General features: G+C 40.8%; 1 protein-coding gene across 1 annotated transcript in view; it reads left to right on the forward strand.

Moving 5' to 3' along the window:
- gbe1b (glucan (1,4-alpha-), branching enzyme 1b) overlaps positions 1-23,994 on the forward strand; it is a 75,700-nt gene that overhangs the window by 4,677 nt on the left and 47,029 nt on the right. The window contains exons 2-7 of the mRNA XM_054598341.1: positions 6,934-7,103; positions 9,081-9,196; positions 11,362-11,487; positions 12,620-12,755; positions 15,388-15,478; positions 16,757-16,966. Coding sequence (XP_054454316.1) covers positions 6,934-7,103; positions 9,081-9,196; positions 11,362-11,487; positions 12,620-12,755; positions 15,388-15,478; positions 16,757-16,966 — 849 coding nt within the window. The remainder of the gene's footprint in view (positions 1-6,933; positions 7,104-9,080; positions 9,197-11,361; positions 11,488-12,619; positions 12,756-15,387; positions 15,479-16,756; positions 16,967-23,994) is intronic.

A 23,994-nucleotide genomic window follows, 5' to 3' on the forward strand; every position in this document is an offset into this window, starting at 1 on the left:
ACAAATTTAAAATACATTTATACTTAAATTACCTCACCTCACAGAGACCTGTAAAAAAACCAGACTTGTGTCCCTCAGTTGACCTTGTGCCTTCTCTAATCTCCAAAAGTAAATAGACGCTCTCTGTAAATCAATAGATGACGCAGTCTTGTCCTTGTGTCTTTTTAATTGCTGTGAGTTCTGGTTTTAACCTGATAAACAGACCGGACTAAAATTAAGGCTTGCACTTTATATAAAATCATTTTGTAATAAATGAGTGGGGGCACAATGTTCCAGTTAATAGTTACTTAATGTTGTTTTCATAATGGTTGTTTTTCTTGGAGGTGATCCTGTAGGCTCGTTTCTGGGTAGAAGGCCATATGGCTCAGGCTCACACAATGACAGTGTACTTATTTAGCTCAATTCCACACCTCCTGTCAAATTAGCCTAACCTGCTGGATGTCTTGATAAAAAATGAGTGTAATGTATTTTTACTTACAAGCAGACAGTGATAATGATCTGAAGTGCTCATTGTTACGGTATCTGCTCACTGTTGGGTTGTCCCCCAAACTAGCCCTTAAATCTTTGCTTAGGGGCCACATTAGTTTAATCCATTTTCATTACCATGTGCGATCTTGTCTCTAATGTGGCAGGTAAGGGACCACCTGCTTTGTATTTGAAGCATGTGAGTGGGTCTCTAGTCTTGCAGAGAGATGAGCGTGTCAGCTCCATCTCAGACACAGCTTGGGATCGCTCGGTTTCACAGAGCCCCAGACGTGTCTCAAGCACCTGTCACGCTGATGAAACTCGCACATAAATAAAATTTTACATATCGGAGCACTGCTGTGTGAAGGTTAATTCTTGATAAGCCCCCGGTGTCCTATGGCCCTCGGCCCAAACACCACACCATGAGCACAGGCATAGCAATCGAGAGCTTTCTCAGGCTGCGGTCTCACGCTGAGTCCCCTCGCTGAGCTGCACAGTTCTAAGAATTCAGCTGGCTTATCAGGAAGAGACCTATGACCACGCAGGCTGATTCTTTAGATTTCACCCCCATGTCATGGCTCAAGGCTGCCCACATCTCAGGTTTGTTGAACTTTGTTTCACACCAGATACAGCCCGGCATGAACAGGCCGTTAGAATTATTCCGGCAGATTTTCTCCAATCTAATGAGTTGTCTGGTGGTTTGTGGGCTTCTCTTATTTTATTTCATCAGGATGCTAGTTTCAGAATGAATGCGAAAACAACCGTTGATGCTGCACTGGGGTTACAGCCCCAGTGAGCAGTGCTCTGTTGACATGCTTCATTATTTACCCTTCCTGTTGCGCAAGTCTGCAGGAAGTTCTGCAAGGATTTTGCAGCTTGTGGCACCACGCATCTCCTAAATTGGACCAAATGAAAGTCGGGAGCATTGGGAATGCTGCTTATTACGGCAACGAGTTTTTGCAAAGACTTGAGTATGTCATCACAACTCATTTCAAAGTGAAAATGCAGCAATAAGTCTGAGTCTTATGCTTGTGATGGTGATGCAATATATTTAAAGCAGACCTGATTATTGAGTTTGAAGTGAAGAATACTGATGCATGTACTCTGACGGAAAAGCAAAGAGCTCTAATACTTTTATTCTTATTAAAACTAAGTGGGGAAAAAAAGCCTGTTTACAGTTCCTCAATAGTTAATAGGAGATATTAGAATGACTGGATCACATTTCTGAAACTATTGTATTATAATGAGTGAATGCTTTCTGTACATTCATTAAAGGGCAGCATTAATTTTCCCGTCACCTTGCTTGAGGGTCAACAAAGGTATGAGGTTAGCAGGGAAGTTTCGCCGTCATCAGTCAACCTCAACGTTCAGGTCCCTCTTTAGCCTCATTAAATCACATAGTCAAAGAAGGACATTAATGGCATTGTTTGAAAGTCACCTTGCTGCTGGGCCGCATGGTCGCCCTGTAGGCGAGCTGAGATCTGGAGGAGAGTTCAAGCTTTTTCCTACTTGTGCTTCTTCAGGCTATTGTGTGCGGTCCTGACACCTCTGTGCTTCAGCTGTCAGAGTCAGTCAAACACACAACGCAACCGACCTGAGCGCACACTCTCTAAATTTAGATGCCCGATTGTCTAACAGCGAGTGAATGAACAGGTTGCAAAGTTCCGCTGCTCCTTGGGCAGAATTTTAAAAAGTGGATAATAATCATGGCGATTTTAAACGGTGACTGTAATTTAGTTGACATATGACTTAACCCATCTAAAACATTTTTTTTCTGACTTTATATTTACCAGTTACAAATTCTGAGCCCTCCTCTAGACAATAGTTGAGCAATCCCCCCTGTCAAATGCAGTGCTTCTTGTTTGAGTAGTGAGAGATCAGAACAATTATTTTAACTGACATGATTTCTCTGATTCAACCGGTTGTTGTAATGTTAATCCATCTATTTCATTAATTGGGTCACCCTAAAGCAAGTGCAACAATTCCTTTCACATGTGATGAAGTGATAAGTTTAATGTTGTAGAGAAGGAAGGAACAATTAAATCTTTTTTCTCTAAGGTAAGAGAGGCATCCAAATATATTGGCTGAAATTGACTGGACTATTCAGTAAACTTGGGCTGACCCCAGGAACAATGAGATCAAACTTACAACTTCTATAGCAATGAAACAATGCAGGAATTATTTGATTAAAAAATAAATAAAAAATCTTGTATGTATTGAACTGAAGTCAGGACTGTGGAATGACTAATCAAATTACGATTATGTTAAACCAGTTTCACATACAAACATTAAGCAAGGGTTCTCAACTCTGGCCATGTTTTCTAAGAATTCAAGGAAATCTCACCATGATAAACAATACCCCCATAAGGGTGATGGGGTGCTACTGGTCCTCTTCTGGGGCCAGGCATGGAAAAGCTTGGCTATCCAACTTTTCTTTTTGGACTTTTTTGTCCACGGATCATCCAGCTTGGACCTCATGCTGCTCTGCTTCTTTTCCCACTTCAGTTCAGTCTCCTGCAGGGTTTGTTTGACCTCCTCTGTGGCCCTGAGGAGGGAGATCTTCTCCCTCTGTTTCTGCAGATGATCGATGTTTTGCCGCTCCTCACCGTGCTTCACAACCAAAGTCAAGTCTCTCCAGCTGTTTTTGAGCCTCACTTCTCTTATTCAGGAGAGTGAGCCCCAGCTGGTGTGCTATGTTGAGCACCCTCTGAGCCTCAATGAGATCTTCCAGAACCCACCTTCTCCAGCATCTGCGGGATGTCTCCTGCTAACCGATTAGCTTTCTCTTGTGGCTTCTGTAGGACAGCTTTCTCCACAAGTCCCACTTTCAGTCGCTTCATAGTCTTAGTCTCAGTTTGTGACTCTAGGAATAATTTCCACTTGTTTTTGAATATCAACATGATCCAATTTGAAGTAGTTTCTCTCTGCAACATTAAGATCTGACAGGTTCGAAGGAATACTGGGTTTACATTAGAAGAAGCAGACATGTATCAGACGCCAAACTGAAGGAATTTGACAGGATGTGGATGTCTGTCACTCGCAGTTTTGCTGTTGTCAGTAATATGTAAGTTTAATATCTCTGTTGGGCCACATAATATTTTCTCCAGTATCTTTACAGATAAAGAACAGTTATCTAAACTGAGAGATAAGAGAGCAGGACTGTAATCTGTGACTCCCATCTATAATCTTCCGTTGCTCTATTACCACTGAAAAGGATACAGAGCAAGACTCTTTTGTAATTTGTGGCTACAGGGATTAGTAGTGTCTTTCGTCGTGTACTACTTGACAATGAGCAGCAGTGTTTTTAGTGAATCTAAAGTATTGCTTTGTTCCATTAAGAAGGGGTAGTTTATCTTATTTCAAGAAATACAAGCATGCATAACTGATCTTTTAAGGCTGTGTAATTCATAAATCTGCTATACTTCACATCTTCACATTAACAATGGGTCACATGACTCTATGTCTGTAATGGGAGAAGCTCATAGTAAAGATCCTCTCAGATCTAAGGAGTGATTCAGCGTGTTTTAGTTTTTTGTTTCCAGGCCGTACTGTAACCTCACTCTCCTTGTTCAGTCTGACTGAAGTCATCATGGCATTTATAGCCACAGCAGGCAGGCTATTTTCAGCAAAAAGCTCTGATAAACCCGCTGTAGTCTCCCAGCCCAGCTCCAAGTGGCAGACAGACTAAGTTCGCGACAATCTGGTGAACATAGTGGAGCATTTTGCAGCTAAAGAGCCCAATATTTCCTTCAGGAGTTGGCGGAGAGCAGAACTCTGAGTGTTGGACTTGTATTAGTCAGTACTGCTATAATGCTGTCCATCACTTTTAACTTTGATTAATGTTTAATTCAACATGTGTATATCACTCTCCAAGATCTGAAATTCTCTCATGTGTTTAACTTTCAATTAGGAAATAAATTTGAGGGCAACTGAAGAGGAGTAACATGTCAGGAAGCACTGATTGTTACATTAAGATTCAAGGTGCTCATAATCTCTCTAACAAACTTAACACTTTAAAAGTAACTCAATACTATTAAAGTCTGTGTCAGATTTAAATATCTCAATATTATATATATTATCAATGAAGACACGGGGACTGACAGCGAAGCACACCAAACAAATACTTATGCCATCTGAGTAATTCTAAAGAAGCCATATTCCCATAAATATCCTGCCAAAATAGATGCTCCCCAACATATGATAAAGACACATGACTTTCATATTAAAATCAATTATTTCTCTGCTGTATTCTAACATTTTATCCGCGTTAAGATTGTGTTTGAAGCTTGACACTCAAAAATGCTTGTTTTGTTGTTGTAAACTATAAGATTTAATAGGTTTTGAAAGAGCAGGCAACATTGCATTTATGGCTTTAGAACATCATAACCTAATAAGAAATGTGATGGCTTAGACGGAATACAGGAAGACAACAGTTAAAAGTTCAGCTCCAGTTCTGCTACTCTAACATTGACTTGCCTTTATTCGGAATTCAGTGCCAGCGCCGGGGGAATAAAGGCATGCCATAGGTGACGAAATGGTAACACTCTGAGACTCTGCTCTTTCTAGCTTGATGTGAGAGTGTTTTAAGGCCAAATGTTGCCAATGGATACTGTGTGCAGACCTGTGCTGGATATTGTTGTAAACTGTAGAAAAACAGGGAGCGAGGTATTAAGTGTGGTACCAGTGCCAGCGTGGAGCAGAGGCAGAGTGACAACGTCATCAAAATAACATTTGTAGACAAGGACACAGAGGACAGAAAGGGTGCATGCACCGTTTCTGTCTCATTATCAATAACAGGAAACTAGATCAAAGTTTTATTTTTTGCCCATAGCTTCAACTGCGTTAATGACTTCCTGAAATGAATTGTTCCTTTATAGGCGCACAATTCATTTGTGATGTGTGGTCTCATCTCGCCTCCTCGCTGCAATCTCAAGTGGAAACAGACACAGGAGATGTGCGGTGAATACTGCATCCACAGGATTTTGGCTCTCTATTCCCGACGGTCCAACCTTCTGGGACTCTCTTGTAATAATCATAGGCATGACTTTCATGCCTATTAATATTGTGGCAGAGGAGCTCTGCCCCTTTGTTGAATCTTCCCTTTGTCCTTCCTTTCTGCATATTCTGGAAATGGTGGCAAAGTGGCAAAGGAGGCATGTGGCATCATTGGTTGGACTTTAAAGGTTTACATTTGGCAAGTACTGTCTGTATCCACTAAGCTCAACACAGGGAGCAGCTGCTGAGAAATGGCGCTGTTACTTCAGCCCATCATCACCAGCCCCAGGGCATTCACAGGCCAGTCTGAGCTTGGCTTCAGGGCTATAGGGGAGAGAGTGCACTTAACTCAGCTGGCTGAAAGAGGCTTTTGGTTCGGGGGGGATCTGATATGGACACCAGCTGGCTGCAGGAACTTAAGTGAGATAAATTGCAAAGTAGTTAGTCTATCTTTCCCAGTTGAAGGTAACAGACAGAGGTTTATCACTCCGGATATGCCTGTAGTCACACATTGTTGAAGGAGTGAGGCAGGTTTGCATACCGAGCTATGCGCCTGAAAGAGATAGCGTTGGCATGGAAACATTAAGATGCAGCCCCGTCCACTGCAACACCGTGTGTGCATTTTATTGTTAATACTATTAATATTTTGAAAAATGACTTTTAAAGGAACATGGTGTAGCATTTAGGGGTGATCTGTTGGCAGAAATGGAATGTTATATTGATGGGTACATTTTCTTTAGTGTATTATCACCTGAGAAAAATAATCATTATGATTTTGATACCTCCTAAGAGCTGTTTAAATCTCAGGAGCTGATCTATTTCATGGAGCCGGCCTCCATGTTTCTACAGTAGCCCAGAAAGGACAAAGCAAACGCTGTGAAACACCAAGATATGGACATATGCTTTTTCACCTTTTTTGCTTGGGTCTCCATGGCTCCTCTATAGGCTTGGCACACAAGAGAAGTTTGTTTGTTTCAATCTATAACCTCACAGCTAGTTGCCGCCAAATCCTTAATGCTGCACCTTTTTAAAGTTATGTTTTGTAAAATGTCATACATTTTGTAAGACATAACAGGAAAATAGGGTACATTTGTTTACATAATAGATAACACAATGAAACTTCGCCATTTGATTATCATCTTCTTTGTATTCCAAGCATTCCGAATTGTTGATGTTTAAACATGAAATGAAGCTTTGCTAACTTTTGCGGAATTTAATCTACAGATATAAATAGACAAAGTAGTTCAATAAATACCTAAAGGGGTATTTTGGATGTTTTCTTTCCACTAGACCAAAAGAAGACATGTTATTTAAGCAAAACAGCACAAACATCTCAAAAAGCAAATGAGTGAAATTTCTTCAACATGGATATATAACATATATAACATTGTATGTATCAAGCAGATTGTGTTTCCACTGGTGGCTTTTTCATTGGACTCATATATGTTTGTGTGTGTTCCCTGTGGTCTGAAGGTATGAGCTGCTGCAGAAGCAGCTTTTTCAGCTGGAAGAGGCAGAAGGAGGCTTTGACCAGTTCACACGCAGCTACAAGAGCTTCGGTGTGCAGCGACAGCCTGACAACAGCCTGTTTTTTAAGGAATGGGCTCCTGCTGCAGAGGCCCTCTTCCTCGCCGGTGACTTCAGTAAGTAACCTGAGGAGAACTCCTGTCAGCTTCTGAACAGCATACCAGCGGTGTGATGTCCAGGCGGTTTCCCTACAGCTTGCACTTGAATTTTAGAGCTGCTCATTTGTTATCCGCTCATGCATGTTAAGGTATCCCAATGCTTACAAAATTGACCCAATATGGATGTGAACACCCTGAAATTAGAGGTGGAATTTTGCGTGTTAATCTCCATAGTGCAATCAATTATTGGATTAATGAAAAGAAAAGGACAAAGAGATTTCAGTGCTGGAACAGTACAGTTAGGTTGCTAACTTCACCGTGCATTAAATAAGAAATGTGACATGTCTGCACTATTAAAACAAAGGGGCAAAAAAATTGAAAAAGCTGAGAGAACTGCGGCACAAGGGTAGCAGCCCTTTTGATCAACCAACCTGGGAGTAGGAAATGTGGAAAATATTGATTACACAGGATCAACTTTTATACTGAAGAGGGTTCTTTTGAATGTGGGAGTGTTTGTTAATATTTCAGTAGCAAGTTATTTCATCATCGCCTGCAAAGTTATTGAGAGAGTGCAACCTCTGTGTGTGCACTGAAATCTCTTATTCCCCCCGGTGCCAACTTTGAAAGTAATTTCAGGTTAATAGTCTTTTGAGTGTTATTTTCAGTTAATGTGGGCTGTGAAAATGCAGCAAGATTATTTATTTTTGTCATCATTAACAAGATTAAATGAGACTTGCTCTCATCTATCAAGCAGATATACCAGGTAATACAAGCCCTCAGTGTCATTTTCTTTCCTTTATCAAACATAGTAATGCATCTTTTATACAAGCCAGTAAAAATGTATAACGCATAGTCAAAAAATGTAGTAATAATAATAATAATTTAAAAAAAAAAAAAAGAATAATGGTGAAAGTATTCAGACCTGTGCACATAACTCAGATACAATTTGCCATGCCAGACCACAGAACAAGCACTCTGTGCCACAGCAATTTTGAACGGACACCCTGCAGGTAATGATAAAGGAAAGCAAACACTAATAGTAATACCCTCGGATGGATGCCGTGTGCAAAACCGGAGATTTGTCAATTTGTTTATTGTCCTTACACATTTTTTGTGCTAGTTAGTTCTGTTGCTGCCATTCCCTCCTTCCATATTTCCCCCCATTCCTTTTCCTTTTTTAATTATCTTCCCAGGACCTTGGGCAGCAGCTCAATTCCAACATTCAATTCTGTGAGAGATTACATTTTGACACGGCTCAGTCATATTATTTGATTTCAATTTCATAGTAAATGTGGAAACAGCCCAGCAGCCCCAGTCATGAATATAGTGCAGGTTGGATGCATAATGCACTGTTTTTTTTTTTTTAGAGCAGTTTAAGCAAAGGGAAATAAATAAATTGTGAAAAAATATGACTTGGCCTGCAAGTAAAAAGTGCTGGTATTGTGCCCGGTCACTTCTGGAGCATCTCCTGTGATTCATTTCCCATCCTGCGGTTGTTTTTGCTCATGAATAGCAAGCAGATGTGGATTACTGAATAAAAACGACATCCTAAATTGACATGCCAAGGTGGCTGCTTTGTGTCCTGACATATTCCTGTCAGTCAATGGCAATTGGTAATGTGGTATCAGCAGGTTATGAATGTAACACCTCTTTGTCGTTCCCTCAGAGATATAATTCAATGAGCAGTGAAGTGGTATTTTATCAGTTTTTCTCTTCGATGACTGAGCCCGCTGCTTTTCTCGCTGTTGCTAAAGTTGCAGGATACAGGCGAGCAGTGCAGAGAATGGAAACAACCAGACAGAATTATGCATAATGAGAGAGGGAGGGAGAGAAAATGTGATCACTTCATACCGGGAGAGATTCATGCACTGACTTGGGCATCTATGATCATATGGCTTTCTTTGATCACTACAAAGCTAATCAGTATGATGCTTGGCTCTGTGTTGTAAACCAATTAATTTGCTGTGATTGAATCCTCGACGTGTTTCCCTATAGATGGCTGGAACAAATTCTCCCACCCCTACACCAAGAAAGAGTTTGGCAAGTGGGAACTGATTCTACCGCCCAAGCATGACAGGACACCTGCTGTGGACCATAACACCAAACTCAAGGTAGAGAACAGAATCTTCATGCCTATTTTCGCGCCCTCAGTAGGTGTCATCTTTCCACAGTACGGGGACATGTCACCGTACTGTGCGAGGGAGATTCCCTGTCATGTGCGGTGTCTTATTGACCAAGTGAAAACCTGGCGTGTCGCCGTCAACAACATGTCATACTCTCAGCTCTCGGGAGGGAGATTACTGTATGTACACAATCTGCGCAGTGGAGGTTAGACACACCTGAGGAGCCAAGCTGACGGCTTTTATTCAGCTCCCGTCTGCGCCAGGTCTCCCTCAGGACATAGTGCCGTGTTTGTCTGAGCAAAAACCCCTCTACATGATTGTTTTTTGGCCCGAGTAAATAATTCATTAGGGTTAAATGCAAAAGACGCAGCGGCCATTATGCATTGTCTCCCAAGCAAACGGCGCGGAAGAGAAATAATCCTGGAATGAGATGCCAGGCGTGGAACGGACGGCACCGTGGCGCTGCTCTCCTTGGGACCGGGTCATCGTTGGCACACTCCTGCGCCCTGGACAGGCTGCCCGGCTCCCATTGTCAGCGGAGGTCAGTCTAAGGACGATAAGAAGCAGATGGAAAAGCTGGCACCTGGCCTTTCTTTGTGCACCCCCGCTGCCTATGAATGGCTGTCTTGCTGCGAGCTCCACTTCAGAATTAGTTCCACAGCACTCCCTCGTGGAAGCACAAGCCGAACTCCAATCGCTCTCATGTAGAGCAGTTTGCCCTCCTCTCCCTTTTTGTTCAAGACCCAATTTGTCTCCATAAACAAGCAGTGTCCTTATGTGGGGACAGTATTTTCAATGAGCTCTTTATGTTGAGAGTATGCAAGACTTTAGAGAAGTGGACTGAGGTGATCAAACGGCCACTTATTATTATTTTTTTTTTTTAACTACACCTAACTTCTCGCATATTCCCTGGCTCTTAGTTGTTTTTCCTGTCCATGCACCCCCTCGCCTAGCAGTCTGATTTTACTTTAATATTCCTAACGCTGGCCAATTTGTCTGAAGGACCAGCGCTCTCTCAGGCTTCATGCCAGTCCATTTATCCAACTATCTTTTCCTAATCCTATAAACTGTGAAGCATGTCATAAGGGGAGCCAGGCAGCTAACCCCTAGGTGGCCTGGCCTTAATACAAAAAACCCAGAGGGGGGTCTGGCCAACGGCTCACTGGCAGGTGGCATTGGAACAGTCATTACTTCACAACAACCAGAATTAGTTGGGTTCTAATGCCGGTTTCTGCAGGGGACAAAACAGGGCGAACACATACTGCGGGTAACACTACAGGATCGATTTCTTGTATGTTTTTTCCAACACTCACGCTGGCTTTCTCCTTTCCTATTTGACTGATGGAGGCAAAGTAACTTTTCAGTTAGATTTCCAAACTATACTTATTTGACCCCCTTCCAGTCCTGAATTGCAGACATAATAGATGAGAGGCGAAGGATAATGATTTAGATTTCCTATTTTTCTAAATTGCTCCCTGGCTTGAATCCCTTCTCAAGATGAGCCGGTGAGTGGCTGTGTTAAAAAACCAACAGAGGAAAATAAAATAAAAATAAAACACAGGATAATTACCATTGAATCCAGATTCACAACAACAAGTTTTCTGTTCAATACTGTAGCTTATGTATTGTGTCTCTGGGAGCAAAGTATAATAGATTTAAAGCTGTGAGTTTTATATTAGAGCGCGGGGAGCTCTTTCCTGGAAGACGGGTGGTTTTCATGTTGACAAGTTGAAAAATGTTTGGTTTATTGGTTGAACAATCTGCACCTCCTGTCTGTGTAATGGATGGGTAGTAACAGCACAGTTCTATGATTTAAGCATTTCATGGCTGGAAGATGTAAATAAATGCTGATGTTTAAAGTTGTATACATCCAGGATGGGAGTCAAAGAAGACCCTGAAGCCTGCGTTGATTTGTGGCCAGGCCTCATAAACTAATAGGAGGACTAATATTTCTGGCTAATTCTTCTCCTTTCTTTGCAATGATGTTCACTTTTGAAGCACTTTTTTCCTATTCTACTTTAGTTTGAGTACTATGTGTGTGACCTCTCAGCTTATGTAAAATACCCCTTGTGTCCCCTCTCTATGTGGTTGTTAAAATGCCCTTGATTTAACATAACACTCATTAGTCTTTTTTTTCCTTTTTTTTTTTCTAGGTGGTAGTTCACACCAAGGATGGTGGCCGGCTGTACCGAATCTCTCCCTGGGCGAAATATGTGAGCAGGGACGAGAAGTCTGTCGTCTACGACTGGACTCACTGGGATCCCCCTCAGCCCTATATTGTAAGTTATTATTTCAATGTTTGATTTTTTTTTTTTAAATCAGTGTTTCCTCTCTGTTTATATTCCCTATATTTTTTTATAGATTTTTATTCTTTATAAAAAAGTGGTAGAACTCTGGAACAAAATTAATAAATAAAAGAATCTGTGTGGAAATTGGGTTTGGAAAAAACAGCGCAGTGCAATCATTCATACAGAGACGGGTTTATTTTTTCAAAATGTTTTTTTTGACCGGAACCGTTGTCTGAGTTGCATTGAAAGAGGACATTGTTTAATTGTAAACAGCAATGATCTGTGTCTCTTTGCTGCAGCAAAATGCAACAAATGGTTGGGTTTGGATGCCAGGGAAGGTAACATTGAGGTGAAAAACACTTCAGATTTTTTTTTTTGGCGTGAAAACATTGAGGCTTAATTTTAAAAGCTTCATCACAACTTTCATGGTTTGCTGGCTAAAACAGATTAAATTGATTAAAAGGGAAATGCTTTATCAAGCTAGTCTCCTCTGTTATGTCACTAAAATAACAATTTTATGTTGGGTTTTTTCAGTGTTCGTTTGCAGCGTCAAACATACAGCTACATTTGAAATCAGTCGCCCATCTCATTTACACAGCTGTTGTGGCCATTGTTAACGTGGGTGCTTGATGCTGAGAGGGTCTGAATGTGTCTCAATTCTTTACGCCCTCAGCACAAGTGTACAAAAGCAAAACAATAAGAGGCTATTAAAGACCACCTTGCTTTTTTATCACTTGTTATTTAGCACCATTTTAATTAGAGGAGCCCTCGTACTGGCAGTATATTCGCTCTATTCACAAGTGGCTCAATCATGTACTTCAAATAGTGGGTTCATAAGGCCTGGTGGGTAGCCATCAGGAAATTTGTTCTTTGTATGAATCAAATCCTGTTCCCATTGTGTAACACATGCAGTGTGAATCATAGATCTCTTCATATTTAACATGTGCAGAACCATTATCTGCCCCTGTGGTAAGATATTGATGCAGAGAACCGGAAAACCCACACTGTGTGTCTTTGACCTCATGGCTCATAATTACTCACAGAATGTACTGTGGTTTTTAAAGCAATTTTTTAGGAAAAAGTGCTATTATGATTTATTGTCTTATTTTGGTTTCCTCTCCAGCAAATTCATCCTCGGCCAAAGAAGCCCACGAGTCTGAGAATATACGAGGCCCACGTGGGCATCGCTTCACCGGAGGGAAAGATCGCCTCATACGCCAACTTCACGAACAACGTGCTGCCTCGTATAAAAGACCTGGGTAAGACACGAGGCTCCATAGGATTATTCTCTTCCTTTTCGGCATCCTTCTTATTTTGTTGGCTGCTCAAGTCTGCAAAAAGGGCATGGCAATCACCCTGCTGTGATCCTCTAGCCTGAGTGTCAGTGAGAGCTTTTGTTGACTCAACTTGAGAACATTTTGTAACTTCTTCAGCCAAGAACAGAGAGGAAGTGAAGCATTCAGGTGATCAAATCCGAGCCAGCAGTGTGTTGGGAAAGCACTAGTTGAGGGGTTCAAGAGCCATTTCTTATAACTGCCGGTGTCCTGTGCCATCTCTGTCAACACTGGTCCATAACTGTTCCTCCAGTAGTAGCGTTTTCAGTTGCAGACCTGTCACAATCCCTCTGCTGAAAGCCACATGAACAAGTCAACATCCTGTTTACTGGCATGCCCTGAAGGGATCACTGACCGTTGGACAGTGTTTTGTAAAGAGGCCTCCACGACACTAAACACACACCACAAAGCAGATATGGCTCTCAAACTGATAACTTATTCCTTTCTTTTTTTTTTCTTGACCTTGACTCCCACAGCCAATCGAAATATAAATTTGCACATTTTTATCATTCAGTTAAACAAACAGATGACCCCTCTAATGTATATCATCATCAACGGTCACAATTAGTTTACTATCAATAAATTCAACAGTGTTATTTATACAGAACTATATTTCACTTCGTGTGCTGACTCACTTCTGATTTGTTTGTCCAGATTAATTCAGTACAACCCTCAGAGGTTTTGGTCGTCTGGACTCGGCTGTGGACTTATTGATTGTTTGAAACTCTGGTTAAATGTCACTGGCTGCTGCAGCTGTCTCAGTTTAACTTTATAGGACAATTTATTTATTGAATATCGTCAACTTGGTAAAAGATTCACAATGTGTTTCAGTCAATAAATTCAGTTTAGCACAGCCTTACTTGTGCTTAATACATAAACAGAACAGTGTGTTTTTTTCCATAGGCTACTTGAATTCCAACAATTATTTATTAGGTGACATTTTCCTTCATGTCTAAGACAATATTTATCACATCATGTGGTAAAAAAAACTTGAAATTATCTTGACATTTCAGAAGGATTTATTAAAATGATTCCCCCAATTTTATAAAATAATTGAAACAGTGTAAACGTGTCCTAGTTTAAACCCAAAATACAAGTATTCACCCGAAAATTTGTATGATTTCCTCTTTTTTTTTTTTTTTTTTTTTCTTTTAAACAAATGAGCTAGAAAATACATCTTTTCCTTCTTGACTACATTTTAGGACTAGAGGTTGATGTCCATATTGTTGCTAGGAGCTATGATAAAGTTTAGTTCTAAATATATCAATAAATGTGCTTTGACTTTGCGTGCCCTCATTACACGTGTGACTCATTAACTGCAAAGTGTGGTGCATTTTCATAATAACTGGACTTATAATAAAGAGCTAGATTCAAATGTGACTTTAACCTCAACGAACAGATCCCTGTGTCGGTTTGCAATTATGTTCATATCGGCCTTGGCATCATTTTACATTCAAATACAGCCTGCTGCAGTGACATTATTAAAAGGCACAGATGTGACTGGCACAGAAAACCAGGAGCAATCTGATAAATGCTGTTTCCTTGGTTGTGTCATCCTGTTTAGTTGGAAAGAAAACTGTCAGAGTAAATGTTGTCAAAGATTCTACCTGCTGCAGCTGAGGGAATCTGCACAATAGGATTCTTCAAGAGGCTAAACTCCACCGTCTCTAGTGACGGTTGCCTTTGCCTGCCATTTCATTTTCTTGACTGAGAGAGTGTATATATAAATATAAAAAAAGAGAAAGTTCCTCTCACCCCAGTGCTTTGTCACACCCCTTCAGAGGCCAACATTCTTTTTTCTGTCTCGCTCTCTATCTCTCTAGCTTGAAAAGAAGCTGCAATATAAATAAATAAATGTGCTCCACACGACAGTGAAAAACCGCAGGGCTTCCCTCTGGAGTGCTCAGTGGCAGTTTAAAAGCCTGTTGTTCTCTTATTCATAGAAGCAGTTTTCGTAGGTCGTTTTTTGAAATGTTGTACATGACCTCCTGACTCTGATAGCTGGTGTTTCCCTGTAGCCACAGCTTGTCTTTGGGATAGCAGAGCTTGTGTCAAAAAAGAAAATGCCTGGAGCTCACATATACAGTATGACTGACGCGGGTCAAATAGTATTGAGTTCTAATGTTTCCCAATTGATTGCTTACAACATTAATGCGGCCAAACACATCAGAACAGCAGAGACTTTTTTCGGTCATGTTTTCAATATCCGGAAATGTCTTCTTGTTTTATCCTGTGTGTCCAACCAAACCCACACATCATGAGAATATTTCTATTTTGAATTGATGTTTGGGATAATGTACTAATCAGATGGTGTTATTTTCAGAGGAACCATAAGAAAAGAGAAGTTGGCAAGAGATATTGCCGTTATTGAGGCGAGGCTATCCAAATAGACAGGATGTAATGCTCTCAGTAACAAAGAAGCACCAGGATATCATGTTACATTGTATCATGCCATAATGCCCAAAGTGTTTAAATCAGTTGGACAAAAGTTATTCAATAATCTGGAAGGAAAGCCAAAGAATCTTTTTTTAAATAGCTCTCCTCCCTCTGTGTGCAGGTTACAACTGTATTCAGCTGATGGCAATCATGGAGCACGCCTACTATGCAAGCTTTGGATATCAGGTTACAAGTTTCTTTGCTGCTTCCAGGTAAGTGCATGTCAATTTCAGAGTATATAACCTCATGGCTTTTGTACACGCTTGAATAGAAAGCTTTCTTGTTTTAAAAAAACTATGTTAGCATTTAAAATTGTAATTGCTATGGTTTTCATTATAAAAACACTGATTTTTGATAGTTTTTATCGTGCAGTTTCTCCCTTTAATGCAAACAGTTTTAGAGAAATTGGTGTTTATTGGGATGGTTGAATGAGTAACTTCCTTCCATCATGAGAACAAAACTAAGTAAGCAACTTCCCGCTTTATGGAAATAGCCACCTCGAATCAAGGTTAGGAAGTCTGACACCAACTATAATCTCTCTGTAAATACATTTTCTGTTAATCCAGAGAGTGGAGGGAGTTTTAGATAAAGGTGGACTAGTCTGAGTATTTATCCTCTCTCGGAGATACCTCTTCCCTTGCTTAGATTGGAGCCTAAACCCAAAGTGTAATGTATATAGTGTAATTTCACCCATGATTGATCTCTCAGTGTCATTTAAACCTGAGCGGTCGAATACCGGGAAGCGGGGTAATACTGTCGCTATGTGTGCTGTTTTGAAAAGGAAGCTGATATAATGATAGCTGGAAGGGCAGCCGGGACGTTATTGGACAATATGAGGAGTGAACACAAAGATATGTTGTGTTTGTATATGGCGGTGTCTATACATACAAACAGTTACTCTGGAGTGTTCCACGGTTCCTTCTTTATGACCCTTTAAACAGTATTAAAGGACTGTAGAAGTGTTAGAATATTGTACAAAATCTATCAAATGACTAAATCTTGTGATTTGGTTGTAGTGGATGATCTTTAGATAAATGATCGAGGAAGGAGATTACGTTCGTGAAATAATGTACTGCTCAATAGTCTTGTTGTTTTTTGAATCACAAACACATTCTAATGAAAATGATAATTCAGTGCGTGCCCTTGCACTTTCTCTTAAATCGTGGTCCTCTTGTCGTCGTAATGCTAATTTAAGAAAAAATAAACTCAAAGTCAAGGACAATTTTGTTCATGGTCATCACCTTGCACCAGTCACAAACCATTTTTTGGGGGGGAGAGATAAGCTATGGTCTTGTTCGGGCATTAGAAATTGACTGAGAGGTTTGTTGTTGTGAGGACAGTTGGTCCTTTATTCCTCTAAGGGATATTATGACATTTTGACTTGGATTTGGGGTTATCATCAGGATTGGGGGTTTGGTTGAGTTAAATTTAGGCCATGAAATAGAAGGGTTTAGACTTACACAAATCTCTGTGCCTGTCTTTGTGTGTAGTCGGTACGGTACCCCGGAAGAGCTGAAGCACATGATAGATGTGGCTCATTCGATGGGCATCGTGGTGCTGCTGGACGTCGTTCACAGCCACGCCTCGAACAACACTGAGGACGGCCTGAACTGCTTTGACGGCTCCGACTCGTGTTTCTTCCACTCTCCACCCAGAGGGGACCACAAGCTGTGGGGCAGCCGCCTCTTCAACTACTCCAGGTACTCTCTGTCTGGTTCCACTGTTCTGTGTTCGTATAAATCCATAAATCTGCAGTGTACTGTATGTATAGATATATTTTACAGTTATTGACAGGGTGTATTTTCAAAGATATATATCAGATATCTATTAATAAAGATTGCTAAAGATCTTCATGCTACTTCAAGGTTCAAGCTTTTTTTATTGTCATTGTACAACACGGTTGTTCAACGTAATGTAGTTGTAGTCCCTTGATAAGAAAAACTAAAATAGAAAATGTTGTGGAGGATGAGTGTGGAGGATGAGTTGATGAGTCTCGCAGCCTGAGGAAAGCTGCTGCTCTGTAGTCTGGTGGTATGGCAGCGGATGCTTCTGTATCACTTGCCAGACGGCAGCAGGGTGAGCAGGCTGTGGCCGGGCCGGGTAGAAACAACACAGACTGTTTCTTATCAAGTTTCAGCATTAAGTTTGTTGGCATCAAAATATATCTGCAATGATAAACAACATATTTGTGGATGTGCATTGACGCATATGGTCAAAGCATGATGTTCAAGTCATTAATGTTAACTTTGAAAACAAGGCTAATAAATGAGCGCTATGGTTTTAGGGGATCTGAATTTAAAATGAAAAATGTATTAGCAACAAATGAAGAGGTTGATAAATGAGGCCAAATGGGAGCTGACATACCGCTCTTTGTATTTTCTCAGACTATCTGATACAGCATGATGTGCTGAAGGTCAAAAGCAAGACATGATCTCAAAATGACAGATTGCATCTCTCACCAAAATGGCCATGCAGTCAGGTTCACTGTTCATCTGATATTCCTAAGGCGTAGACTGGCCTATTAATGGTGAATGTAAATTTCCTCAAATGCTCTTGATTTTACCTTTTACACATTTGGCCGGACAGGCGTTGAATTTTAATCGTTGTGAATAATGATTCGATGTTACAGCGTGGGCAGGTTTTGGTAATGGTCATATTTGTGTGAGGAAAGACATGAAGGGCCTGAAGTCTGCTGGCTCTGCTGGTGCGTAGTGTACACCAAATCTATTGATTGGTGTTGTTGTATAGGCCCTGTTAATTAAGTGTCTCTCCTCTTCGCCTCTGTACCCAGAAAATGATCCCCGAGCACATTAAAGAGGAACAGGCACTGTTGAGTCTATCAAGTGCTTTTTTTTGAACTAGCTTTTAATAAGTGTGTGTCTGTGTGCAGCAGTTTCCAATACATTATACCATGTTTAGTGTCAGGCATGGGGGCTATAATAAGAGAACAAGGTTCTTCTTTCATTACTTATTGAACTCTCCTCATATCCGAAGCACTCATTAGACACAGTGCAGACATATGCCACGACTGGGAGGCATATGAGGAGTCATTTGTAAAAGCCCAAAGGAGCTCCGCAATGACGTCGCCGGTTCATTTGTCTTCTTTGCCTCTCGCAGGTTGTTTGGACGTGTCGGTTTGTGTCAAGCTTTTCTGCTGCTCCTTTAGGAAGGAAATGAACCTCAGAGGCAAGCCGCGATCCTGGTGTGAAACACAGGCTGTTTTTAATCAAGCAGCCCTGCTATCAGCCATCACAGTCCGACCATGATGTTCTTATTAGGTTGACAGAAGCTGACTGATACTGGCTATTGGAGCAGAGACATATTTTCCTTCTTGCTGCCTCATCTGCTCCGCTTCTACTTCTACATCTTTATCAAAGAGCACCTATTTTTTTTTTTTTTAGTTTGTACGTGTTTCTCTTCAACCTTTCCTCATAAAATATTCATCTCAGTCTGGAGAGAATGCTGTTTAGATAGATGCCTGCTATCCAGTTGTTAACTCGAGTTGCCTCTGAGTCAAATGCGTTTGAGGATACATTCTGCAGACGCTTGCTGCTGATACTACAGCTGGTGTATGTCAGGAGGTTCTTGGCATCTTGGTATTGAAAATAGCTTGTACTTCCATTTACTTAATAGTTGAGTTAGATGGCGGGAAAGGTAATAAATCCTTTGCTTGGACCTGTGCTTTGAGCTGAAATGTTCCAAATGCCCCTTGAAACATCAAAATATATTTTTCTAGTATATCAATTGACCATCTGATAAATCATTTTTTAAACTCCTAAACTTATAGGGATGTAGAGTTTATGTGAATGTACAAGTGAAGCACCGGGCTCTCATCTGCTTCTGATATGATAAGCAGAAAGGAACCAGGGGAGATCTGCATTATTTGCTAGCAGCCGTTTCCTTCATAAACCTTTTCAAAAACGTCAAAGTCACCTTGAGACAGTGACCGAGCCCACGTCTCGTGTGTCGGGGGCTGGCAGCCAGAGAAGCCAAGTCTTTCTGCAGATCAGGGCCCTAAGATGTGAGAGTTCTAAGAAGCTTGATGTGGGCTTGTTCTGTAATCCCCCCACCTCTCTCAGGATAATTTGCATCAATTTTTCATCAATCTTTGTGTGAATTCTTAAGATATGAAAAATAGGCCCAGGGCCAGGCTTTTGAAAGCTCTTTTTAACTCTTCTGCGTGTTCTCATGCTGAGAGACCGGCCCTGTGTTTGAGGACCAAGGAGCAATAATTCTCCCTTTGACAAGATTATTCTATGCGTGTCCTTTTATAGCGTTCAAATAATTGTTAATGATGTGTGCATGGGGCAATATAAATAGTGAATACAACTGTGCCTGTGTGCCGCTGTGGATCCTAAATGAATGAGGATCAAAAATGGCTTATAGACATTCACAAAATGAGATTAGCACTGCTTAGATTGTAAATATAATCTACAGTATGAGAGCTCAAATAAGACAGAATCACATAATATAGGGTCTATGATGTGTAATGTTAAATCCATGAATGAACGTGTGCTTGATCACTCCCATAAAAATAGGTTTATGCCATTTAGGTTACATTACAACATATGTCATGTATATTATTTTAGTCTTTGTTTTTACAGTACACTTAAACATACCTTTATTTTTCGAGAGAAAATTATGGAGCAGCTGTTTTTTCCTAGGCATGACTTTTGACAGTGTGAGACTTGTTTATTATCAGCTGTTGAGCCTATAGTGTGCTGGCTTAACAGCTTTTAAATCGTGAAATTCTAAAAATAACAGTACTGTACACAAGGGAAGACATGTAGGGAAGCAAAGAATCATCCTGCTGATAAATGACAGGTTTTTATTTTAAAGAAACAGAGCAGAAACCATCACAAACAAACCAAAAAAAAAATCCACCTCCCTTTGGAGCATTTATGTTTTTATATACTGGGGCCAATTTTGCACTATATTGGGGCCTGGCTACTGCCTGATCAATCAATAAACTCACACTTGAATTGTCAACTCAGTCCAAATTCAGTCATTTCAGTATTTAGTACCCATGAGTTATTTCCCCTGCCCCATCAAGTCACACAGTAAGGGGAAAAGCTGTTTTTCCCCTCTGGTGAGCTCCAGCTAATGAGCTCAGCTTAGCAGTAGGTGTGCTTGGTGGCTGGTTGGGGCTGTCTGTAGTGCTTCCCGTAGGTGCTGGATGGAGCCAGTGGGTAAGAACTTAGCAGCTCTGCACCGTCATGCATTAACCATGGCACTAATATGTGCAAAGAGCTCTCTGTTAGCAGCCAGTCGTTTTGGGGTTTCATTTAAATGGAATAAATAATCCATATCTTAAACAGACAGTATAGACTGCAGAGGAAATACAATTTACGTGTTAACAGAAATAATCAAATTTTGCAATTGAATGTTTCATTGACAACTAAACTGAGCTAGCCAACAGTTTTGTAATAAATAAAAAACAGAATGCAGTTTGCCTGTTTATTAGAAGGGGATAGAGTCACCATTATGTCTCCCATTGGTTTTGGGACTGCTGTTTTGAAGCCTTAAGCTCGTTTTTTTGGTCGTGGACGTCTAAGCTAAGTAGGTCCTTCAACCCAACGCTGAATAAGACATTTTTAGACAACCAAAACACTGAAAAGACACTGCGAAAGAGTAAAAGTTGCTGCTTTATGAACTATTTAACAATAAATGGACCATCATTTCCAAAAGAACATCAGGCTGTATAAAAAAAAATAGTTATTGGGACCATAAACTCCACGTTAACACTGTTTACTGAGGTAGTACATCAAGTGAGAAGAAGGGTCATTGTCTCTCTGACTTCTATACAATCCGACCTCTTTATGCAACCAGAGGAGTTGCCCTCTGCTGGCTGTTGTAAAGTACTTTTGCATTTGCCTCATTTTCTGAATCGGCGGTTGCTGCGTGGGTACAGTAAACATGGCAGCGCACTGCGGCGCTCGCCCAGGTGCCGTTGTCGCGCTCTGTGTGAGAGGCCCTTTAGGAAATGGTGTCTGCTGTGGCTCGTCCCCCCTCCTCTACATAACCTTCCCCAGGGACTGTTATTCCCCTCAGCTAAGCCTGTAGGGCTGCACACTAGGTTCTGGCTCACCTCTTTTTTTGTAATGAACCAATGCCAAGTGTGCTGTTACTAAAACATGGTTCACTGGAGAAAACTCCAATGGGCCAGAATTGGCCTGCCACACAAGTACAAGGTGATACTAATTATAGGGTGCTAAACATACAAACATTCTCTGAGGCAGCAGAATATCTCTCCCAGGATGCCAAGCAAAAGCAGCTAGCTGCCGGGCAACCTAAAGAATGCCAGACAAACGGCAGAAATCTGACACAAAGCAGAGCAATACAGGGACGATCTGTCAGGCAGCTAGATGAGAGTTTAGCCTGCGAGGCAGCCAGCATCACCAGACCGCCTGGAGGGCTGCTCAACAATGTGGTGCACAATATCAAGACTATTTCTTGCACATGATCAGCACGAGGCGCACATTTGCATTTTGAGAGACACACAGCTGATTGGCAGATTGAACCATGTTTTACTGGACATTGGCTTATTTGATGGAATTAAACAAGATTAAAATGTCTACCTTTAGTCACAATTGTAATAGAAAAATACATTATACAACATCAGCAAGTCATATCCTTCTAGAATCTGCAGTGCATATGTGTATTTAATGTACCCATGAACTGGATGAATAATTCCAAGATTGATTAAATAAATATATCAAGCCTCAACCTAGAAATGTGAATTTTTTGCAGGTGTCTTTCCTGTTAATTTAGCATTAATGGCTTCGGGGATTGGAGAAAAGTTTGAAATGCGTTAAATGAGGCACCTCATTTGTCCTTTTTGGTCCGACAACTGCTGACCATCCATCAGGCTGTCGAGCATCGTTGTTTGAGCATCACACTTCGTGTGGAATGACCTGTCAGCTTCTTAAATTTATTTGGTCTTATCTGCGGCTTACCTGTGATGTTGTGAAAACAGGGACTTAAATCTTTCTCTCTGCCATCACGACAAGTTGCCTTGACCCTTTATGCAAAGTTGACTTCTAGAGGCGAGGCATGATTCGATATCTGCTCAGCTTGCGACAGGACCCCAAATACCATAATATGGGTCAGAGTCATGGTCAGCTGGAGGAGGAAATAAGCTTGGATAAGGAGCAACTAAGCAAGGAAAAAAGTATCTTATTTGAATTGACTATGTAGCGTTGTGTTCTTGCAAGTAAAACAACAGCACATATGATAGATGACCTTATCGTACTCTACAAGCAGCAATATTAGACCTTTACTCTGTTAGTGCTCCCTAACCAGGTTTTGCTGTCACTGCAGAGCTTTAGCATGAGGACAGTGTAATATGCAATTTGCTTTTGTATTAACACCACAGGCCGACTGATATCTTCATTGAACTGCATAGATAAGCGGTGTATTGTATTAGGTATAGAGATCTAACTTTCCCACTGTAATTGGACTTGATGATGAATGGCATTGTGGGTCCTAATGTGGCAGTATGGTTTCATCTCGGGGCCTCTGGCTCTCACTGGCTATTATCTCCCTCTCGTGAGGATACATTGTGTCTGAGCCTTTGTTGGCTCTGCGCAGTGGAGTGGAGGACCTAATCTATTTATCACAGGGTCTGCGTGACCACCCAGCCAGGCTGCTATATCGGATCATACCAGGCTCCCTCGTGCTCTTCCTCAAGGGAAGGAGGAAGTGCCGATGTAACATGCAGCTTCACACCTGTCAAACAGTGCTGAGGTTGATCATCCCTGAGGAATGGGGCACAGAAGACAACGCATTTAAATGTATTTTTTGAGTAGTGGCCTGCCTGGCCAAAAATATCTGTGATTTTTGTCTTTTTCCAAAGAGGATGTAAACCCTTAGAGTTTAGTGTTGGAGTATTCAGGGGATGAATCAGTTATATGATTTTAAAAGGGGCTATTGTTGAGAACAACAAATGTCCAGGGTTTGGATGGACTTTTGTTGTTTGAGATATTATCGAAGGGTTGGTGAAGCATGAACCTGGGACTCCTCACTGCTTCAACAACTTTTTGACATGATGAAATTGCATCATTGAAGCAAGAAATGTTGAACTGCCCCTCAGTGTGTGAAGTCACAACTAACAACAAAACCCCAAATGAAATTCAATGCCTAACTTTTCTAATTCAGGGTCTGAATGAGGTTTGTAAACTGCTACTGTAAATACGGAGACCTGAAGGGAAAAACTGTACTTCCCAATTAATTTCCAGAAGTACGAAAACCTCATATCATATCATATTTACATTTTTATTATGCAATTCACAAAAAATTCAGCCTTACCATATAACTTTGGTCAACAGGATGATTTTCAGTCTACTCCATTTGGGATGGTAAATATTTTAATGTTTCTGTTGTTAGTGCATTGAATGGATATCATTTCCAACAAGAACAGGAGTATTTCAATGAAGACTTCACCACCTTGAGTTTTTTTGTTTTCTTGGATTGTTTTGGATCCTATGGTTTTTTTTAAATCCTAGCGAATAAATTGTTGATAAATGATTTCATTTTGTCGAAATCATGAAGGATTCAGTTTATAATAGCAAGTTCTATAGTACAGGGTTTCTCAACCAGGGATCGTTGAAGGAAATCCATTGGGATTCCAGAAAAATGAGGAATAGTTTATTTTTACTATTTATTCCACTATAGAAGTGAACCCAATGCAAATAAGAGTCAAACCGTAAGAGTGACTAGGCTTGACAAC

This window comes from Anoplopoma fimbria, chromosome 1, assembly GCF_027596085.1.
Source record: "Anoplopoma fimbria isolate UVic2021 breed Golden Eagle Sablefish chromosome 1, Afim_UVic_2022, whole genome shotgun sequence".
Taxonomy (NCBI): Eukaryota; Metazoa; Chordata; class Actinopteri; order Perciformes; family Anoplopomatidae; genus Anoplopoma; species Anoplopoma fimbria.